This window comes from Oryzias latipes, chromosome 21, assembly GCF_002234675.1.
Source record: "Oryzias latipes chromosome 21, ASM223467v1".
Classification (NCBI taxonomy): Eukaryota; Metazoa; Chordata; class Actinopteri; order Beloniformes; family Adrianichthyidae; genus Oryzias; species Oryzias latipes.
In genome coordinates, this window is record NC_019879.2 from 30,174,093 (window position 1) to 30,196,235 (window position 22,143).

The 22,143-nt window shown below is 44.7% G+C and overlaps 4 protein-coding genes across 6 annotated transcripts in view; 3 read left to right on the plus strand and 1 right to left on the minus strand.

The window, feature by feature from the left end:
- The window catches only part of dars (aspartyl-tRNA synthetase), a 29,059-nt gene extending 28,701 nt beyond the window's left edge, over nucleotides 1-358 (plus strand). Inside the window, exon 18 of the mRNA XM_004086925.4 lies at nucleotides 5-358. Within this exon, the coding sequence (XP_004086973.1) occupies nucleotides 5-96 (92 nt within the window). The 3' untranslated portion in view covers nucleotides 97-358. The remainder of the gene's footprint in view (nucleotides 1-4) is intronic.
- LOC101175308 (protein lifeguard 3-like) lies at nucleotides 349-5,653 on the minus strand. 2 transcript variants are annotated; one of them, XM_020702148.1, is made up of 14 exons: nucleotides 5,541-5,653; nucleotides 4,228-4,378; nucleotides 4,014-4,121; nucleotides 3,668-3,918; nucleotides 3,530-3,597; nucleotides 3,399-3,463; nucleotides 3,264-3,317; nucleotides 3,139-3,189; nucleotides 3,024-3,063; nucleotides 2,921-2,958; nucleotides 2,753-2,840; nucleotides 2,453-2,548; nucleotides 2,323-2,376; nucleotides 349-681 (listed from the first exon to the last, which is right to left on the minus strand). In XM_020702148.1, exons 4-14 carry the CDS (start codon nucleotides 3,903-3,905, stop codon nucleotides 532-534), a joined length of 942 nt encoding a protein of 313 aa, XP_020557807.1. In that variant the 5' UTR covers nucleotides 3,906-3,918; nucleotides 4,014-4,121; nucleotides 4,228-4,378; nucleotides 5,541-5,653; the 3' UTR covers nucleotides 349-531. The 2 variants fall into 2 exon arrangements, with proteins under 2 accessions (XP_020557807.1, XP_004086974.1); XM_004086926.3 differs by having other exon boundaries at nucleotides 5,477-5,588.
- Nucleotides 4,989-11,561, plus strand: LOC101175554 (probable hydrolase PNKD). Its single transcript, XM_004086927.3, has 9 exons — nucleotides 4,989-5,192; nucleotides 5,558-5,673; nucleotides 6,386-6,498; nucleotides 6,738-6,796; nucleotides 6,910-7,002; nucleotides 7,181-7,344; nucleotides 9,082-9,168; nucleotides 9,270-9,385; nucleotides 10,641-11,561. The coding sequence occupies exons 1-9, from the start codon at nucleotides 5,035-5,037 to the stop codon at nucleotides 10,815-10,817; spliced, it is 1,083 nt and encodes a 360-aa protein (XP_004086975.1). The 5' UTR covers nucleotides 4,989-5,034; the 3' UTR covers nucleotides 10,818-11,561.
- Nucleotides 11,562-13,387: 1,826 nt separating this feature from the next.
- gmppa (GDP-mannose pyrophosphorylase A) lies at nucleotides 13,388-20,980 on the plus strand. 2 transcript variants are annotated; one of them, XM_023950862.1, is made up of 13 exons: nucleotides 13,388-13,530; nucleotides 15,108-15,205; nucleotides 15,742-15,845; nucleotides 15,934-16,126; nucleotides 16,205-16,264; nucleotides 16,342-16,472; nucleotides 16,588-16,602; nucleotides 18,386-18,520; nucleotides 18,596-18,693; nucleotides 18,767-18,813; nucleotides 19,495-19,587; nucleotides 19,976-20,144; nucleotides 20,342-20,980. In XM_023950862.1, exons 1-13 carry the CDS (start codon nucleotides 13,491-13,493, stop codon nucleotides 20,440-20,442), a joined length of 1,284 nt encoding a protein of 427 aa, XP_023806630.1. In that variant the 5' UTR covers nucleotides 13,388-13,490; the 3' UTR covers nucleotides 20,443-20,980. The 2 variants fall into 2 exon arrangements, with proteins under 2 accessions (XP_023806630.1, XP_004086976.1); XM_004086928.4 differs by lacking the exon at nucleotides 16,588-16,602 and having other exon boundaries at nucleotides 13,389-13,530.
- The last annotated feature ends 1,163 nt before the right edge of the window (nucleotides 20,981-22,143 follow it).

Genomic DNA, 22,143 nt, shown 5'->3' on the forward strand with positions numbered 1-22,143 from the left:
ACAGGTCTGGAGAGAGTCTGCATGCTGTACCTGGGTCTCCACAACGTGCGTCAGACCTCCATGTTCCCACGTGACCCCAAACGCCTCACGCCTTGATTCCACCCCCACCTGGACTGACACACAGGCTAACTAACCCAGGGCAGGAAAGCATAGAGTGCCACCGTCTGACGGATAGGTTTGTGGTTTGTGACTAACAGCTGCATTAGACGGAGAAGGACAGGTGTGGAGGTCACCTGCTGCAGAGCAGAGTCCACTTTAAAGAGTCCTTCCTACTACCAGCATAGATGTCGGACGGACGGTTTTGTGTCAGCTTTTGTAACAAACTTCAACACTGACAATAAAAATAAGAATAATGTCTTCGTGTTTATGATTTTCAAGGATTTTACTCACAGAGATGAAGAAGAGAATGAAAAGATTAGGTTGTTCTGACAAAGTTCTCCAGCTCTATACATTCAGGCAAAGGGAGGTTAACTCGACAGGAGGAGCTTGAAACCCTTGAACTTTGGCAGACCGGCCGTCCTCGTCGCATCGTCACTCGGTCGCCGATCCGCTGACTTGAAGGATGAAGAGGAAGATGTGAACGATGTCCACGTAGAGGGAAAGAGCTCCGAAGACGTACTCCTCCGGGCTGATGGCCAGCTCCCGGTTCCCGATGAGAAGCTGAGTGTTGTAGACCAGAAACTGAAACGGGGAGAGGAAACGGTAACACGGCGTGAGCAGCGGTCAGTTTGAGTCCAAGTCCCGGATCTCTCTGTTGCCCGGTGGGTCAAGAAGCTCAGACTCCAACGGAAGCTCCGGTTTGTCGTCAACTTCTCTAAAGCTTTGATTCTCTAAAGTCCAAACATTCAGAGCCAATCATTCAGTCTGCATCCCTATAATAACATGGAACAGAAATGTCTAAATACATTTTGACCCAAAAATACTGTTAACGTCTGAGACCAGAAAGAAAATGAATGGAATAACATCTGTTCCATATGTTTGTTATTCTTCCTGTGAACTACTGAATGTACCGTAAAGCAAATAGTTGTTTTATTTTGATCACAGACACAAATGTCTTCTTCTTGTTTGGCCCTTGAGGCTCTGAAGGTCAAGGAGCCACATGCTGCCACAGGTTTACGACCTAATTTAACCTAATTTAGCCAATTTATCACAACCAGCAATTCCTACATGCAATTCTTGGAGAAGGCAGGAGGCTACACATCTATTGTTGAGCCCGTAGAAATTTAAACGCGGGCCCCATTTGGCCCACGGCCGGACTTTTTTGCCATGTTTTTCCTTTTTTCTGCGTTTTTACAAGGTTTCAGTGCAGCACTCCGTGATCAACCAGCTTTTTAAACCCCTTCTGTCTTGTTTTGTCCTCCGGAAGCTTCTGGATCGTGGCCATACTGGTCCAGACTAACAGAAGAGAAGCTTTTTTCACTTTTTTGTTACTATTTGCTTAGGTTACGGTCAAATTAAACCTTCAATACACACATCTACTCTCGAACAGTTTACTAAAAACGTCTAGCGTCTTCAGTGCAAATGTGTCAAATAAAAAGATGGAGTTCGGTCAAATCTGTCCTAGCAGTACTGTCGTGGACAGTCCTGGGTTAGTCCTGGTCCTGGTTCAGAGCGAGTCATGAAGGGTCAAGTTTCTTCCTTCTGAGAAACCGAGACGGCTCTTGTCTGTCTTAGGAGCGTCCAACAAAGTTTTCCCAACCTCAGTCTTTGAAATTCAAATCAGGTTTTTAAAAACGTGGGTTTTCTCCCAAATGCTTCTTAGAATCTATCTAAAACAAAATATTTTCAGGATGGATTTTGTACATACAATGCAATACTCCTGATTGGAAACTGTGTTTCATGGAATTGCACAAAACTGCAGGAACGTTGCACAAACGTCTGCAGAAGTTCAACTGGACATGAAAAGGAGAACGAGGCGTTTCGACAGAATTCTCAAGGGAGTTTGGCAAAATACAAATTAAATAAAAAGAAGTTTAAGATCTCGCTGACTAAACTGCAGCGTTTGTGCTTCCTGCGTGTCAACTCCAGATTTTTCTAGAATTGGGGGTAATAGTTGTTGGTAATTTGTGTTTTCTCCGTCTAAAGGGATTCATCCTGTAAAATAGGCTCACACCATCACACCTCCCACACCAAACATCACAGGTAACCCGCCTGCGATGGGTCCCTGCCTCCTGATTTTTCATTTTCCCACAGTCAGATTTACGCTGAGCCTCTGAACCGTGAAGACCCACATTATGAAACTCCTACCACAACAACCGTGAACATGCTGCAGAGTTGCCCCCACAGCAGACCTGGTTATACGTCGGTTCTGCTCGGACTCACCAGAGTGTAAACGACAGCTCCGATTGCAGCGTAGAGCATGTGCAGCCAGTGGACCTGTTGAGTGAGAGTAGAGCGACCTGAGCTGCTGCCAAAGAGAACGCGTTACAGGCTCTGACAGAAGAGTCCTTACGTATTGGAAGGAGAGCACGACGGCCGTGACGATCCCGATGATCATGAGCAGAACCCCTGCAATGCAGAGGAGTCCACTGCAGGAGGTCAAGTCCACCTGTGAGGAGAAACCAGCTGACTTGCAGGGTTAGAGGGGGGAAAAAAATGTCACGTAGGCCCTCCTGGGTTGTGGGATTCACATCTTATCCCAGAATGATTTAAATATTTAAAGGAAGTCAGTGGCCTTTTGTAATGCGAGACAAAGGAGTTCTTTTACACCGCCAACAAAGACATCCTCTGACAAACCTCCACCTCCATCTACCTTGGTTTGGAAGCAGAAGACTGTCACTGCCACACAGACGACCACTGTAATCCCCATGGCAATGAACACCGCTTTGGTCTCATAATAGCTGCACACAAAAATAAAGGAAATGCCTCACAGGACGCGGTTCTCAGGGTGTGCTTGCGTTTCCAGAATTGGAAAACAAACCTTGAGATGGTTCCAGCCATGTAGGATAAGGCAAGAGTCTGTTGGGATGAAGCAGATCATTTCCTATACACTGTACAGTCAAGACGTACTGATCCATACTCACAAATATTCCCAAAAGCAGCAGATTCCATGGAAAACGCCTCCTAAACCACAAATATCAGATTTGAAAGTGTGTGCAGACTGACCCGTCTGACTGTTCTGAACGGAACCAGGCTCACCTGGGCTCCTTGAGGCAGATGAGAACGCAGTAAACCACGAAATAGACGGCGCTGTGGACAGAGAACAGCATGGATGTTACACCCCCAGCGTGGAGTCGTTCCCGCTGCTGCTTAGAGGGACTCACAGAGATGCCCAGTAGATGCCGGGGTATCTGATGACAAACAGCCTCACTGGGTCACTGTGGAGGCAGGCACAGACAAGTCGCAGAACGCTCCCTCCACCACATCAACAACACAGCCAGACGATGGGGGCCACTCACACAAACGTGAACACGGCAACCACTGTGAAGGTGAAGGCGAGCTGCACCGCCAGGATCAAGTAGACCTGTCAGCAAACGCAGGACTTCAGCACAACTTTCCCTTTTCAAGGGGGGGTGCTCGGAGCCCATACCTTTCTGATGAAGGCGTGCCGCACAGACGTGCTCTCCCACTGGTTTCTGAAGAACGCCTCCATGTCACCTGGGTAAACAGCCAAGTCATCAGAGCACAAAGCGGGACGTGGAAAGTGTGCGCGGTCTGAATCCCTGACCTGTGTGGGCCGCAGGCACAGCGGCCGACAGAGTCGGGATGGTCGTCACAGTCGGGGAGAGGCCTGGAGACTCGCTGGTCTGCGGGAAAACGCCCCCCTGGCTCCAGTAACCAGGGGGGCCGGGGTACATGCCAGTGCTGGGGCTGTAGGATGGAGGGGGCTGGTAGGAGCAGTCCTCAGCCTTGGGATGATGCAGAGCCTCTTCATAAGATGGAGGGCTGTTGGCTTTTGAGGTCATTCTCTAAACCGCCCTACACAGAAAATACACATCACACTGGACTGAAGTGTGTGTCGTTTTAATGCATACCAGTGAAAATAATCATTTTGGCTCGTAAATAGGGTGTACCTTCTAAATCACAGTTTGAAAAATAAAAGGCTTTATCTTAGCTGAAAATTCCTCCACCACAGCAGTCAGAGCTCAGCATTTAAGATTTCCGCAGTTCTTCCTACATTTCTGACAAACACACAACGTAAAGAGGGAAGGTCAGAGTTCACGGCGCTGAAGTTCTAAGCAGGATCCACGATGAGTAAAGACGAACATGTTCAAGCGGGGTCCTCACCTGGTAGCTGGAGCTGGTGAGCGCCGTGCATCTCAGTCCAGTTTCTCCTCAGTCTGCAGCCGCAGGTCGATGTCATCTTTGAAACCGGATCTGTCCGGTGAAACCCAAACCTCTGCTCCTCAGACAGCCGGGACACCGGGGGTTAAAGGTCCTGCAACACAGTTAAAAACATGTTTTCCAGCATGACAGCAAAGACTTTACAAGAAATTCTGCTATAAACAAACACTGATCTGTTCCCATTTGCTTATCGGTACTGAGCCTAAAAGTTAAGAAAAAATCAATAAACTACTTATTTAATGCATGTTACACTTAATATTCTTTTATAAAGTTCTAACTATGTGTAAAAGTCCCTTAAATATATTTTCTGTTGTCTTTCCGGTTTATTTTGTTTTCAACACTGGTCTAGAATTTCTAAGAAAAATCTTTTTATGAAAACCGTTTCATTCATAGCAAATGTTTGTCATTTTGTTCTCCTTTTTTCTTTGCTATTGTTTCTTTTAAAAACCATTGAATTTGTCATCATAGTTTTGTTCTTTTCATGATTTTTACAGACTCATTTTTTTAAGTTTATTTCTTCTTCTGGCTTTTTGAAAGTAGATTTGTTATTTTATTGAAACACATTAAGTTACTTCTATTATTATTATTATTATTATTATTATTATTATTATTATTATTATTATTATTATTATTATTATTATTATTATTATTATTATTGTTGATGTTTTAGTTGATTTGTCCGATCCCGGAAGATGCCGCGCGACGCCTGCGCGCGGCTCCTTCTACGTCATCACGTCGCGCTCTTCTGCGATGGAGCTTTCTGAGTGGACGTTAGCGCTCGCGGCCGCCGCGTCCGTCTGTTGTTGTTTGTATTTGTGGGTTCGGTTCCGGCGGTCCGCGCGAGGGTTCGGGAGGAACCTGTGCGCTAAAATAATGGCCCGAACAGAGAAGCCGCTGTTCCGAATCGCGTGAGTTCCGAATAGTTTCAATGGAAACAAATCAGAATGAAAAATGGGGAAAAACTGCGACGATTTACTTTAGCATAGCTACGCTTAGCTACAACACCAGATAAATGCATTATTTCCCTTTGAACTAGTGGAAAACATTTGTTTATGTCTACCACGAGATTGTAACAGTTAAAACACTTTTATTAATAATAATTCTTGTTGTTGTTTACATGTCAATCTACAGATTGTTTTTAGGCGCCGTTCTTGCTACATTAATGATTTAGCTTAAAACTTCGGTAACTCACGCGGATGTTTCCACTTTTCTGAATGTTTTCGATCAGACCCGTGAGATAAACATCAATAACGCACCATTGCCTTCCTGTCAGATACACACTGTACACGCAAACCAGACTGGGCTACATGTACTACAAGAGGCAGATGAGGAAGGCCAGGCAGAACTACCCTGCTGGACATTCCTCCGCGTGCCCTGCGGAGTTTAACGGTACGCACGCGCGCCCACGCACGCGCGGGGCTGCAGGGGGTTCCTCTAAACCAGGGGAGGGCAAACATTTTGACTTGTGGGTCACAAAGGGTTCTAAAAGTTGACAGAAGGGCTGGACCAGGAGTGTTTATCGTTTTAAAACAGAACATTTTGGGGTTTTTTTATTTCATAACTGTGGCTTTTGTTCTCATTTTAGAGGCAATTGCACCGTGGGGTTTATGCCCCTAGGAAAAATGCAAAATTAGAGCAATGCTGTGTTCATGGGGTGTAGGAATGATTGGAAACGTGACTTTCTGGCCTGGAAAACACGCATGAATGTCAGAAAGACAACAACTCTACCAACACCACAGGAATGCAAGACAAGTTTCTGCGCCTAAACAAAGGTCGATGCATTTACGGGTAGATACCAGAGTTACAGGGAAAATAACACATTAATAAGGATCATCCATGTCATTTAGTACTGTTTGGCAGGCCTGATTAAAGTGTTTTAAGGGCCGTAGTTTGCCCACCCCTGACCTAAACCCCTCCAAGCATTGTTTGGAACCGAGCATGTAGATGTGGGGCAACCCTCTTCCAGATGCCAGACCCAACCACTGGCCTCCACGTGCACAGATGACGTAAATGACGTCATGCATTAATCCCAGCTAAAGTGAAAAGCTGCGATTACTTTTTAAATCTCAACGATTCACTGTTCTTGTGGTTGGCTCTGCAGGTATCAAGATCATTCCTATCCCAGTTCTGTCCGACAACTACAGCTACCTGATAGTGGACACGACCTCCAGCGTTGCAGTTGTTGTGGACCCTGCAGACCCTCAACTTGTCCAGGCGAGTTCCTTGCTGTTGCCTCTGTTTTCCCCTTTGCATGTTGAAGCTCTAGCAGTGAGTAGATGTGGTTTGGAGGAGCTGCAGAACATGCATCACATCATGGTTGTATGGACTGTGTCCTGCAGCTGTCTGCTCTGGAGAATGTGTCGTACGGACAGCAGCAGCAGATCCCGCCTGTTTGGTGGCTCTGCAGGTGTTGATTTGATGTGTTGAATGAAACCTGGATTGCATCTTCTCAGGCAGTCCTTGAGGATCAGGGAGCGATGCTGGAAGCTATCTTGTGCACACACAAGCACTGGTGAGTTTCTGCACTGACCTGCAGAAATGCTGAATGATGGAGCTCCTAACTGTCTTGGTGAAGACTTGAGTTGAGTATGTGCGGGTGGAGGTTGACACAGATGATGCTTGCAGGGACCACAGCGGCGGGAACAAGGGACTGAAGCGGCTCCACAGCGCGTGCCCGGTGTACGGGAGCGCCGTGGACAACATTCCCGGCCTCACCCAGTAGGTCCCGACCAGCCTGCCATCCTGTCTGCGGCGATGGCAGCTTCCCTCCACAACTAAAGAGCTGCTGTTTGACAGATGTGCAGTTATTGCAAAGATTCATTCATGTTTGAATTCTGAAAGAAGCTGTTAGGCCGGCAGGTTGGCCTGAATTTAATTCTATTGTTTTGTTTTTCAGCCCCCTCTCTGACAAAGACTCGGTAAAAGTCGGTCGGATGCACTTTAAAGCTCTTTTCACTCCGGGTCACACGGTGGGTCACATGATCTACCTCCTGGATGGCCAAGCGGTGGGCGCGCCCTCAAGCCTGTTCTCCGGAGACCTGGTCTTCCTCTCTGGATGTGGTGAGCTGCACAGCAGACGACGTAAACTCCTGATGCAAAAGCTGCTGAACCTGAAACGCTGCGGCTCTTCCAGAGATATCAGTTATAAAAACCAGGATTAGCCGTGATAAAAAACGTTCCATCCACCCAAAGCTTTGCTTTTGTTTGGTTATGTCATTCCAGATGTGCAGGGCGATGAGAGTTTCTGGGGGTCTCAGTTCAGTACTGAAAATATAGCTTTTGTGTTTTACTAATATCTTTGCTTTTAACTGACTCGTCACGTCAAACCATGTCAATTTTTTACAGTTTATCATATCCATAGAAAAAATATTACATTTAAATAGTCTCCTTAAAATACTGATAGAGCAAAAGCAGCCCAATCCTTTTTTAAATGAAAACATTCATGAAGTCAAGTACCTGACTGAGAAGAATCCACATAAAACCACTTTAGACGAGAGCTTTATCCATTGGATCCCAACGGATCCCAATGATCCGTCAGCCCACTGGAAAGCTGGGATCTCAGTGGGAAATGGAGGGTGAGCCGACTCAGGTTTTTATTTCTGGAAAGAACTTTGTGGCTGTCGCTTTAATTCAGTTTCATTTTATTTCTGTAGCCCAATATTGCAACAATAGTCGTCTCAACGGGCTTCATAACGGTAATTATAGAAGAACATGAAACCAGTCGTTAAATACAATAGCTGGTTGCTAAACTGAACCGGGCATCTCTGCTTTAGACCCTCCTTCTCAGTAAGGAAAACTCCCTAAAAAATGGATTCAGACAAAACCTCGGGGATCTCCACATGAAGGAGGGATCCTCTCCCAAGACGGACAGGCGCTTGACAATTTTTCATGAGATATTCTATATTTGGCATTACATTTAAACCAAAAGGGGGTGTGGCCTAACTGGTGTTCAGAGTTTGTCCTACTTTTTGTTCATTTTCTGGAAAGGCTGGAGTTTGGAGTCAAAAAGTGGGCTTTACATCGGTCTAATCCAGACCTTTGAGTCACATGATCAAGTCTAGGCCTGCACAATATACCGCAAATTTATCGTTATCGCAAGATCAAGCTGTGCAATATGCATATCGCAAAACACAGCAAAAATTGCAATAAATGGTTACCTTAAATGTGCTAAAACAGTCTTATGGCAGCTTAAATTATTTAACGAATCAAATAAATCCCTTTATGCATTTGACCAATCGGATAGACTCTTTAGCCCTTTTATGTTAGATGTTCCATCCTATGTCAACGAGGGTTATTTGGAGTACAATTCTTAAACTGTTGCAATAAAATGGGAATGATGTTTTTGGTTGTTTCCCTATTTGTTTATATACCGCAAATTATATCGTTATCGCAATATTAATCCCTAATATCGCATATCGCAAGTTTTCTTCATATCGTGCAGCCCTAATCAAGTCCATCTGTCTCACTGACTCGGGTTAGAAGGTGGTTCGGTTGGAGGACGGGTCCTGGTTGTTTATTTTATTTTTTTCTTTTCAAATAAGACGTGAAGGTTTTATTGCTGGATCTGTGCACCAGCGTCTGACCTCCTAGCTGAGAGAAAGTTGTCGTAGCCAGGTCTGGAATCGGATCTGCTGGATGGACCCTTCCTCACCTGGTCGGTCAGACGTGATTGACCGGTTTAAAAATAAAGGTGTCTGATTGTATCCTCTGGGAGAGGCGGAGCCTGTATGATGAGCCGTCCAAACCCTGGAGCTGCGTCCGTGCGCTGACTGCTGAACCTGCTGTTGTTGATCTCAGGGAGGATGTTTGAAGGCAGCTCCACCACCATGCTCTCCTCTCTGGACACGGTCGCCTCCTTGAGTGATGGGACTCTGCTATGGCCCGGTAGGACAATCGTTCCTGTGTTTGACATTGTCTGCACCTCTATACAAGCAAATAGCCAGGCTGTCTTTATGTTTGTAATGGGGTGTTGGGACCCCCCACAGGTCATGAGTATGCGGAGGACAACCTGCTGTTTGCTGCGGAGGTCGAGCCTCGGAACTCCACTCGGGAGAACAAGTACCAGTGGGTGCTGCAGCAGCGCAGCCAGAAGCTGAGCACGGTAAGAGCCATCTGTCAGCATTGCTCTGCCGCTCCGGCACAGTCCCAGAATGGATTCCTGCTCCCCCTCCCTGCACCCGGGGAGACGGAGCTTATCGCCCGCGTGCAGCGAACGTGCTGTCAAAGCCCGATGAGCGTGCGCACGCCTCTCTTTCAGGCTCGCTGTCGGGTTTCATCTGCGATACAGTCTGCGGCAGAGCAAAGGTTTGCAGTTCAGTGAAGGGCTTATCCGGAATTTAGATTACTTCTTATCTGGCATCAGCGGAGCGTGACTCCAGAGGCCGCTTCCCGCAGTTTAAGCGTCTGAATTTGTCAAATATTATTCCTCAAACCCGCCGAGTGGTCGATCAAGGTTGTTGTTGTTGTTTTCTGCTGTTAGCATGTTTTCATTAACGCTTCTGTTCAGCCTGAGACGAGCTGTCTTTGTGTACGGCCGCCTTTTCTGAAACGCTCTTGGAGTTTTCCTCTAAATAAACCATCAGGATCTGTAGAAACGAGAGCATCAGCGATACAAAGACGAGGAAAGTGGAAGGATGCCTCCTGTCAGCTTCACAATGATAGGAAGAGCCGACGTCGAAGGATCGAAAAGCGCCTTCGCTGTGAACGTTGGCCGCCAGAAACACACAACACAACACAACACAACACAGGTTCACTCAACTGAACTCTAACAGCTGCGCCTTTCACACGGATCAAGAGGCTCCTGTTACTGTTATTTTATTTTAAAAAGTGGATGTCATTTCAAACTACCCAGCCTGCATGTTCTCCTTGCTGCTGTTTAGATTTTAATGACATCTTTACTTTAGACTTTTTGTTTTTTGATTTGTTTCTTCTACGTTTTGTATTTTTTAGGGGAAGTAGATTTGGTAGAAAAACGCGTCGTTCTCTTTTGAACACAAACAAAACCATAACTACTAGAAACATTGTCGGGCACAGTGGTGGAAGAATGATGATATGGGCTGTCCTGCAGCCAAACGAGCTGTTCTGGTTTGGTTTTTCTTCAATTATTAGTGAAAATAACTGAATATACATTTCAGTTTTTGGCGTGAATGTGGACGGATGTGCTCAGAGGAAAGTCCAGGAACTTCCAGATAACTCTGATAAAAGAGGTTTCAGCTTGAAAAATCGTATCAAATATAAAGACAATGAACTGATGCGGCTCTAGTGTGTTTGTTTGTGAATGCACTTCAGTTTTAGGGCTTCAGAAATCCTTCAGAGCAGCTGTGTGAACCATCTCTGCATGCTCCCTTCCTCTCCAGTGCCCCTCCACCGTCGGGGAGGAGAAGCAGTACAACCCTTTCCTCCGCAGCCAATCGGCGGAGCTTCACGTGGCGTTGGGGATCCAGCCGTCCCAGGACGAGGACTGGACTCAGTTCAGGGCGCGGGTGCTGGAAGAGCTGCGCAAGCGGAAAGATCTCTTCAACAGGAGGTCGTGACCCTGCAGCAGGAAGCTCTCACTGGTGCTGTGGACGAATCCCACCTGCCTCATGAATCCAAAGGGGGGCATTGAATTATTTTAAAGCCTAAATCTACCCCACCCCCACACTTTCTTTAACCGGATCTCTGACGGATCCGGTTACACCCATCAATCCCTGTAGATCCTTGTGCTTGTGGTCTAGGTGGGAGCGGCTGGACATTTAGCAGTTAGGTCGAGTACAGAGTGCAGATTTACATGAAACGTGTTTTCTTCTCCAACGGAAACTCGCTGTGGTTTCTGGACCTCAGAGGAACACGAGTTCTCCATCCTGCAGAAGATCGATCCCTGAGTGACGTCACTTCTGGACGACTGTGAGAGCCGACACTTTGGGAACACAGTGAGATGATCATCAATGTGAAGGGGCCAGGCTACGGTTCATCCAGACTGTTGGTCTTCAGGTCTTCTCTGTTCACTTTCTTTTTTTTAGAAGAGCCTCTTCATTTCTTCTTTGATGGACCTTTTCTCACACACCAAGAATGAGAAGGATGCAGATGTTAGCGCCTGATGAGTCTTTGGGATTTGAATGAATGTTCTGTGAATGTAAATGTGTGGCTGGAGTCACGGGAGAGGAAAGATTTGACCCGTTACCTGATTGGTGTAAAGGTACGAAGAGTTTAGTCTGCTGTGACGTTGGTTTTTGAGGAGCCTTGTTTTTGCACAACGTTTGGACCAAACTGATTAAAAGTCATTTGTTTTTGGTTCAGATGTATCTGACTTGTTCATTAAGAAAAACAAAAGTGACGCAGAATTTAAGGCACTTTTACACGTCTTTGCAATTTCTGATGAGTGTGATCCACGTAAGACCAGAGTTAGGAATCCTCTAGCAGCAATGCAAGTTTGTCCTCTGTAGAGGACTTTTCCTTGTTCCACAGCAGAACCCACAGTAAGGGAAGCCATTTGGATCCTGAAACGGGACAGCAGCCTCATACCATCATATGACCACCATGTTTGACTGCAGGTTGAGTCCAGAGGAAACCCAGATTGTCTCATCTGTCTAAACATTAGATGCTTTTCTGTGTTGCTCCCATGACGGACGCCGAGGCTGTGGTCCCTGCAGCATCGGGATGAGAGAGTGACATCACAAATGCCTCTGTTGTTCTGGGTCTGAAGAACCAGAACTGTGGATGTTTTCCTGTTTGAAACCAGAACAAAGCAGTTTGGAGTCTTCATCAGCTCTTCTTCCTATGAGGCACTTCCAAAAAGCCCGTTCTTCTGATGAGTCGGCGCACACAGGAAAACGATATTGAATCGTTAAAAATCTGGCTGGAATTGATCAAAACCTTCTACTGGGAACACAGCATAACTTCTCGCCATCTTTCTCTGCCTCTTAGATGACCTATTGGACCAGTTCTTGTTGAGTTCTTGGACTCCTTTTAAGAAGGTTCCTCACTGTTTCACGTTTCCTCCATGTGTGACAGAGGAAAAATGGTTTTCATCAGTTTTCTGTCACGTCTACTGTCAAACCTTTATGATTTCAATCATTTCAGGGCAACAAATGTGCTAAATAATTTTTATAAATTGTCATTCCTTCCAACATTCCTGGCTTTTATTTCTTTTTCTTCTAAAAAGGAACCAGGTTTGGTTAAAAAAAATGTTGGTTTGTTTCCATAGATCTTCTGTTAATCAAGATAGACAGTAACTTTTGGAGAAGATGAAGAGGAAATGTTCTTTTTGTTTTTCAAGAATCATTTTGTCATCTTACATTATCGCAGTAACTTCCCGCTGCATCCGTTTCTGGAGCGGTCCAATGACTCTGTGAAGAAATCCGGGTCTGTTTTACCTGTCAGGTGTGTTCGGCCTTTGGAGAAACCAGATCAGCAGCTGGAGTGAAGTTTCCTGCCTTTCTGCTGCACAGGCGTCGGCGCCGTGGTGAATAAAATATGATCCGTTTGTGTAAAGCAGCTTCGCTCCTCATTACCATATGTTTGAGTTATGAATGCTGCCGCGCACACGCAACTGTTTCACTTCAGGTCATGTTTTAATGAGGAAATATGAAGACAAACTGTTTTTGGAGGTTTGTTATTTTATGTCTTTATGGATACTTTACTCCGACTCTCAGGGGAATTCTTTGGGTGTTTTTTTCCACTTTACTCTCCTCAACTCTATAATAACTTTATGAAGAAAACAATTGTTTGAAGGAATGCAATAAATGACAATGAATCTGAAAGAACGCAGAAATAAAACGATCAATAGTCCAAAATTTCACCTCAAAAACGTACCAAAATGTGCACACACCTGGTGGAAATTACCTGGTGACATTAATGCAGTGGGGCAAAAAAAGGATGTAGTCAGCCAAAAGTTGTGTAAGTTCTCTCACTGAAAAAGATGAGATGTGATTTTCATCATAGGTAAAACCTCAACTGTGAGAGACAAAGGAGAGAAAAGGTCCAGAAAATCACATTGTCTGATTTTTAAATCATTTATTTGCAAATTATGATGGAAAGTAAGGATTTAGATGATATCATCTGTCATAATCATTGGACGGGGAGACCTGAGGAATTTGACGTAAAGTCCACCCTGTTGCGTGATTGCGTCATCACCTCAGAACCCGGAAGCGGGTGCAGATCCAGGTTTCTGCGCACTCAGGTTTTTCCAGCAGCGCTGTTGTGATTCTGAGGACCTCCTGTCAAAAATGTTGAAGGCAGTTATTTTAATCGGAGGACCCCAGAAAGGTGAATATTTCTCTGAACGTCGTCGTTCCTCCAAGTTTGTTGCTCTGCTGTTAAAGTTGAAGCTAGGAGGCTAATGCTAGCAAACAGGCTGAGCTTGTTTACATGACTGACGTGGCGTTAACGTAAAGCCAGCTCACCTGAGCAGGTTTACTGCGGTTATTTCTTTATTTAAAGGATATTAGATGGTTTTTCTGTAACAGTTCACGTCATTTGTCCTATATATATAGTTTGATAGTGAGAGTTTCTATAAAGTCAGCGCGAGGCAGTTTTCATCCAAGGAAACAAAATGAAGTCACACTTATTAGCAGATCATAGCAGTCACTAATGATGATAATAATAAATATTTAGCCAAAGTTTGAGTATTGTTTTGTTGGAAATAATAACTCACTTTAATGTGCGGAACATTTTATTTGGGATGTTCTGTTCTTTTTTATGGTAAATATGTAAACAAAGAGTTTTTATGTTTAATTGTGAATAGAAATCACTGCAGATGAAGATATTTTGATTTATTGTGACTGTCTGAGTTCTTCAGGGGTCTAACAGCCCATGAGTCTGTGGATAAATTATGAAGGTATTTAATCAGGAGTGTGGCTTTTAAAAAAGTGTTTTTATAATAAACCACATTTAAAAATGGATTAATGCCTGTAAAAGGGTTGATGTATGGACTCAGTTTAGATCAAAGATAAAGGCTTCAACATTCATGGTTTTTGGTACAGAGGAAGCAAAGGACAACATGAAACTTCATTTTGATGGAATAGAAATTGAACGTGTTTATGATTAATTAGAAACCACATGATGAATAAAAAAAGGTCTATTTCTAAGAACCAACAAGAATAAAAACATTCTTGCATTTATATTCAACCTTCATTTTTCCATATTTGTAAAATATGGGGAAATATATTCAAAACAAATATTGATCCACTTAGTAAAATTAAGATAAGTGTAACAAATGTGCTGTTTATATAAATGTATGTATGTATGAATATGTATTTGGTAAAATGTTTTTAATTTTTATGTTTGTTGCATATTTGTCAACTTAATGTTAAGTTTTGTAAAGATGTCATATCATCGATCATAATCATTGGACGGGGAGACCTGATGAATTTGATGTAAATGGCTGTGGTGCAGTGTTGGGGCGGTCGTCCTCTGATCGAAAGATTGCAGGTTTGATTCCCGCCTTGCTACAACGTCTACGAGCGTGGAGTTGCTATTCTGTGCACCGAGTGAATGAAGACAGTCCTGATCAGTGTACCCTAAGGGATCACTTCATTTCTAGTAGTTGTATTGTACATTTGGCCATGTGTCCAAGTGTCCTTGGGTAAGACACTGAACCCCACCTTGCCTCTGGTGGAAGGTTGGCGCCAGCTTTGGCCGTTTTAGCTGCCATCCGTGTGTGAGTGAGTGTGAGTGAGTGTGTGTGAGTGTTACGCCCCATTTGATGTCTAGAGGTATAGAGGATGTTCCTCTTTGTTGCTTTATAGCAGATATTTTCTTTAATGTTTTTTAACTGGTGAAACTTTGATAAAATAACCAAACTAAAGAAAGAAAAGAGAGTGACCGGCTGGCCTTCTCTGCAGGCACCAGGTTCCGGCCGCTGTCCTTCGAGGTGCCCAAACCCCTGTTCCCTGTAGCCGGGGTCCCCATGCTGCAGCACCACATCGAAGCCTGTGTCAAGGTATGTGCCTGACAAGAACCACATTTCTGACTGGTGTCCAAAACCCCGTCAGTGGATCACAGAGAGCCCGTTTACTAACGTTAAATTCATCGCACAACATGGAGGTGATCAGATTAAGAAAGAAACACCAACAAAAGAAAGCTTTCCTGAATTATTTTGTCAACTTCTGTTTTTTAAAGTGCAGAAAGAGATGGAGGGGTTAGGGGCTCGACTCCCGGTTTAATAAAGCAGAGATGAAGTAAAAGGGCTGCCGATGTTCCTTTGAGCCAGTATGGGGAAACCTTACAGCTGCAGCTCATGTGAACCCGGATAGGATTTGTTGCTGGTTCTGTAAACGCAGCAGACGGCAAAGATCGACATGTCAAAGGTTCATTACTGAATAAACGAGTAGTTTTTCATTCGCTTGCCGTCTCATTTTCAAAATAGTTAGTTTGGAAGATTGTTTGTTGAACATTTTTCTGCATTTTCTGAAAGGTCTCCTTTTTTTTTTTGAGGGTTGAAACGTCCAGTCCTCACGCAGAGCTCACTTTTTCCAGGTTCCAAATCTGAAGGAGATTCTCCTGATCGGCTTCTATCAGCCAAACGAAGAACTCAACAGGTTCTTGTTCAGTGCGCAGCAGGAATTTAAAATCTCCATCAGGTGAACTGAACAGTGATGCTCGCTTTCTTTAAGAGGCATTTCACCAGAAGAGGCTGTGCATTTATCCTCTTCCGTCTTCATGCTGCAGGTACCTGCAGGAATATGCGGCGCTGGGCACGGGGGGCGGCATCTACCACTTCAGAGACCAGATTGTGTCTGGGAGTCCAGAGGCTTTCTTCGTGCTGAATGCGGACGTCTGCTCGGCGTTTCCCCTCGCAGAGATGCTCCGCTTCCAGAAGGAGCACGGCGATCCCGGCAGCTCTGTGATCCTCGGAACCACAGTGAGGTTTTAGAGCTGTCGGCTCAGATGTGCGTCCCTGTGATGGAAGCTTGTAAATCCAAACCCACCTTTCCTTCAGGCAAACAGGAAGCAGTCCATGAATTACGGCTGCATTGTGGCAAAGGAGGAGACCAGCGAGGTACTCGAGCGTCCACGCTTTCTGAAGACTTTCCTTCGTCGTGGGTCAAACGTGATGACCTCCTTTTTGCTCTGCAGGTGCTGCATTACGTGGAAAAACCCAGCACGTTCGTGAGCGACATCATCAACTGTGGCATTTACCTGTTTCATCCGGAGATCTTCCAGCACATCGGAGCCGTTTTCCAGAAGAACCAGCAGGACATGTTGCTGTGAGTCGCACTGTGGGGGCCCCTCGCTGCCATCACCATTTTCCCCGTTTCTTTGGTTTTCTTGATTTCTCTCTCCTCCGTTCCATTTGTTTCTGTCTCCTCACGTGATCATCAGATTTCCATTTGATGGGTAAGTTGCAGTCATGCTGCATGTTGTGGTTCTAGAGCACGTAGCTTCACAGTAGACGTCTGCTCAAAGCTTGACCCTTTTGTTTGCCTGAGATCCGTTTTTCTCTAAGACGGGTTTGGATTTATGTGGCGGTGAATCCGCTCAGCTGCTTGGTGAATATAAAGGTGGATTTATGATCTGCTTTAACATAAAGGCTGGAAACGAGCAGAGCAGCAGCGCTGAGGATCAACTAGTTGAATTAAAACGCGTTTAATAATCTTCTGCCTATCTGGAGGTGGGTCAGCAGTCTAAGCTGAGATGCTCAGACCTCCTCCTCGTGACCTCACTTTACCTGGTCTCTCTTCGTGTGGAGGAGTTGAGGTACTCCTCCTCATCCCTTTCCCTAGTTTATTTGACATGGACCATGTTCAGGAGAATTAATCAAAATGCTTTGTACTCTAAGACCTAATGGGTGGAATACTATAAAGCCTCCAACCCAGTGTTTTCCTGTTTCTTCTTTTCTAACTTCTTCTACAATTCTTCAGTTATTTTATCCATTCAACTATTCAGATGTTCAGCTCTTTCAGCTTTTTCCAGCCATGACTTTTGATCCTTCAAATCCTTGAACCTTTCAAGATATTCCAGGATTTCCAGGACTTCTGCCTCCATTGAAACACATGGGGAATCCTTGGAGCAGAGTGTTTTCAAGCCTCACGCCTGCAAACGCAAACAGCTCGGCGTGAACGTGTTTTTGGAGGGACGTGTAGTTCCTGCGTCCTGCAAACGAAGAAACGGGAAACCCAGACTCCAACTTTGCTGCTGCACACGCGTTCTGAGATGAAGAAAATAGTGAAGACTGAACAACTTGGGATACAGTCTCCAAACCCCTGACGCTGTTCTTCATTAGTTCTAGATAAAAGATGTAAATTGTAATCTTCCTGATAACACACACTCGGTGGGTTCCGGTGGTCTGCAGTCGTAGCTCTGAGATGTGGGAACAGAGCAGGTGTTTTGGTCGTGATGCTGTTTGTCTCTGCTGTTTTCTGCACGTTTTTGGCAAAGAACTTAATCTCTATATGCGTTTATTTCTGACATTTTTCATGTCTGAACCTTCAGCTGACGGAACAACTAGAACTCCAAGGACACCTCAGAAATGTTACAAAAAGACCCACAAACCCTGCCATGCATTATTCACCTGCTAACATCAATAGCACTTAGAGCGAGCGGCGTGCTGACTCAGCAGAAGTCAGGCGCTCATCGGATGCTTGATAGAAATGAGGAGGGTTTTGCTGCAGTCTCTCAGGGACCGCCTCGCCTGCGAATGAATCCCCCCTGGTCGTGGTAAAGCTTCGATTATGGGCGCGAGCCTTTAAAATATTCCTTTCATCAATATTCAGCGCTCTTTTTCATCTCCAGGCTCCCTACAACACGCGGAGCCAGAGAGCCTGATTAATATGGAACATGTAAACTCGTCCACTTCAGTTTTGTATTGCAACTAAGCAGCGGGCTTTGGTTTCAGCCCAGCACTGACACCATCAAAGTGAAACGGCCTTTTAACTTCTTCTTTTATTCCTGCATGACTAAACATTTCCTCAAAAGACGTGGAAAGGAAGTTTGGAGGAGTCGGAATAACTTTGCTCTCCATGCAAACGGCGATAATTCCGATCAAACAGACGCTGACAGGTTTCTAAAAAAACACCACTATGTCAGCGTTTGACTTTTTCGGGGATTTTATTCTAATCTGCTGCTTTTCTAAACCTGGAAGTGGTTTGCGTTCTGGAGTCACATTCCCGCCTGTCTCCAGAGAGGAGCCGACCAACGGCTGGCACCGAGCGGAGGTCATCCGGCTGGAGCAGGACATCTTCACGGCTCTGGCGGGACAGGGCAAACTCTACGTTTACAAAACGCTGGGCTTCTGGAGCCAGATCAAATCTGCAGGGTGAGCGAAGCGTCTTCACGTTCTGCCGGGTGGAAACGCTGCGGCATTTCACCCCTTTTTTTTTTTTTTGCTCAGGTCTGCTATTTATGCAAGTCGGCTGTACCTGGACCAGTACCACATCACCCATCCTGAGCGGCTGGCCTCCAACAAGGCGGGAGGACCCAAAATCAGCGGTACCTAAAGAGCCGAGCCTGCACCACCCTTCTCCTTTGAACCTGATAGTCATCCCTTTGTCCTTTTGCACAGGTAACGTCTACATTCATCCCACGGCCAACATTGATCCCACCGCCGTGGTGAGTCAAAACGTTTTTTGAAACCCAAATTCAGCTTCTCCTGAACCTGTGGAGCCAAAGTTCTGGTCCAGGAACCAAGAAAAAGTCATTTTCTTTATGTGTTCTTTGTATTTTTCAGCTTCTTTTTACTTTCTTACACTTTCCGTAGTATTTAAATGGTCCTGCTTGTTTTTGTTTGCGTCTTCCAGATTTCCAGTTCATGACTTTATCTAATAAAGCATAAAAAGAGACTTTTTAAAAAAGTAAAATATCTGTTTCCACAGAATTGTTCACCATCGTTAGACTTTGTTTGGGTTCTGTAGCTTTGCACATCCAGCATTTGTAGCAATTCTAAACCTTTGTACTTTACATGTGTTGCTTTGCCAAGGCTTTCACGTTGTTTTACCAAATGAGTATTTAATGTTTGTCACTGAACACTTCTTGAACGTTTCTCTTCAAAGCACTCAGGACAAGATTTATGTAAAGCCTCCTTAAGAATAATTCAACTTTTTATCAGAACATTATAGCATTTTTCCTTTGAATGAAGCATTATGGATTTCTAGCACATAATCAACCGTGTTAATAAAACCAAAGCATTTATTTGTCATTTAAGCGCCTTTCAACCATAGCCAACTAAATCCATTTAACCTGTTAAGCCCTGATTGTGGGGATAAAAAAACCTGAGGAGTAATCTTTGTGCAGCTGGGACCCAACGTGTCCATCGGTACCGGAGTTAGCATTGGTGCCGGGGTCAGAGTCCGAGAATCCATCATTCTCCATGGTGCAACTCTGCAGGTGAGTGACAGACGAGACGTTTCTGTTCTTCGTTACGTAGATTTTCACGTTTTTGGTAAATATGTATTTAAGAAGTTAATTTATTAGATAATTAACTTGAGTAGTATTTTTGTTAGTTAATTGTAGTTCAAAGGACATTTTAAACTTGTCCTAATAGTGGCTGAGAGTATAAAGTGCACTCCTGAAATCCTTTTGTTGCTCAGTTGGCAGAATGCTTTATTAGTTGTGTCTGTATTGATAACTGACTTGTTGGGTTCTTCTATTAGACGTGGTTGTGTTTTTTCACACACCTGACATGTTTGACGTCCAAACATGTCAGGTGTGTGAAAAAGCACAACCACAGAATTCTTTGTGCTGGCGAGTTTCTGTGACGCGGTTCCTCTCCCAGGACCACTGTTGCGTTCTGAACAGCATTGTGGGATGGGACAGCACCATTGGCAAGTGGTCGCGGGTCGAGGGGTCTCCAAGTGACCCCAACCCAAACGACCCGTTTGCAAAAATGGACAGCGAGACGCTCTTCAGGGACGGAAAGCTCACACCGTCCATCACCATTCTGGGTAAGCCGTCCATCTTTTTGTGTGACGTGTAATCATATGATGTCTGTGTCACATGACATACACTTAATTTGACTGCATAGTACTGATCCATTTGGCCCTGACTGCCGCCACAGGCTGCCTGTTCATGGTTTTCACAGTGTGTCTAGTATTTTTGTGTTGGTTTTTTGGATCCCAGCAGCTGTTTTTCGTCTCCCCAGGTTGTAACGTATCGATTCCCTCCGAGGTGATCGTACTGAACTCCATCGTCCTCCCACACAAAGATCTCAACCGCAGCTTCAAGAACCAGATCATCCTCTAGCTCCTCCTCCTCCTCCTCGACGAAGAACGCTGCTGTTCACACTTTTTGTACATAAGATGAATCTGAAGAGTTTTTGAAGAACTATTTTTAGTTCACAGGTTTTGGGTGTTAACACTGATCACTTTTTATGAACTTCCATGGGTCAAGCACACGCTGCTGGATTTGTTACTGAATGAAGAAGAGATTTTTTTTTTTCCAAGGTTTTTTCGGACGATCCGGACTTTTGCTCAAACTGAAGTCATCAGAAAATAAAAATCACTTCCCACAACTGTGGCTAATTTTTGAAGGTGATGATTGTTGCTGGGCTCTGATTGAAAGCTTTCAGCTGCTTCATTATGGGCCTCAGAGCGGCGCCTGAATGCATCAGCGGGGGGGAAATTTAAACTGCAATCAAGTGACGCTGGCTTTTAAAACGAGCCCCTCGCCAGGATCCACACACTTCACGTTTTTGCGTTTGCAATCACTGCAGACGCTGTTCTTATTTATTAATGCAGCACATTAGGGTTCACTTATTAAAGCCGCAGTCTCTCTCAGTTAATGAAGCGCATGTCGTCTGTGCATCAGCTGTTTGTGTTTTCATTGTGTTCCTTTTTGTCTGAAGGAAAGTTCATTCTGCTGATGTATCAAACAAGTTCTCATCTAAAACTCCCTTCAGGAAATGCAAACTATAAAAACTCTTGAGTTTCCAATGAGTGACATAAAAGAGAAAGTCTAATATGTTGTTTTTAAAAGTGAAGCCAAAAACTGGTTAAAATAATCAGTAGAAACTTAAATTCCCCTATTAATATTTGAGAATTTGTAAAAGTCTGCGTTGGGAGACCCCCCCCCCCCCCCCCCCCCCGTGGCTTGTTTTGGATCGATCCAAACATGGTTTTAGCTCTGTTGTTTTTAGAAGAATATGAAGTCAATTTTAATTGTGATGTTGGATTTTTGGTGTGAATTAAAACTCATTTGATTTTGACGGGCGGTTCTTGCTATTTGGTTCTGACCCGTGCTTCTAACAGTTTACTGTAGATCACTTAAAATGCTTGATCTGGTGGTCTATAAACTATATCTGAACTCCATAAAATAACTTCTTTCCAGTGTAAGAGTTCTGGTCCGGGTTTATCATGAAACCAAGTTTCCAACGTGATTTATGGTCTTCATTCCTCTGGACGGGTCATGGTTATGTAAACCCAAATGGGTGCTGCTCTGCTTTGTAGTCAAAACCGGGGGGGGGGGGCCCAGCCCCCTGCTGGTTTTCACTTTGAATTACTTTAATGTATGAAAGATGTGACACAACTGAAGCGGCCCTGTGCTGGTCAACAGGATTCATTGTTGGTAGAAGTGAAGAAGAACTGCTCTGACCTTCAAAAACAGAGATTTCCAAGAAGCTTTGACTGCATTGAAGAGTTTAGCTGCTCCAAGCAGCAGCAGAGACTCTAGAGCTGCGTCGTACGCCGGACATTTACGTTTATAGCCTATGGTGTTCACACTGGACATGCAGGGAGGGGCTTCTTCTTTTTCTACCGGCTAATAGTGCCTGTCCTCCACCTACAGTTGGGAGAGTCTTGCTGTGAAATGTGGAAGCGGTGCAAATCTGGTGAATCTCGCTCCAGGCTTTTTCTTTCACAGCTCTATTCCAAACTATCGGTGTCGTATAAATCCGGCCGGGAACAAACCGCCATTATTAATTTCTCCGTCATGATCAATTTTCAAACG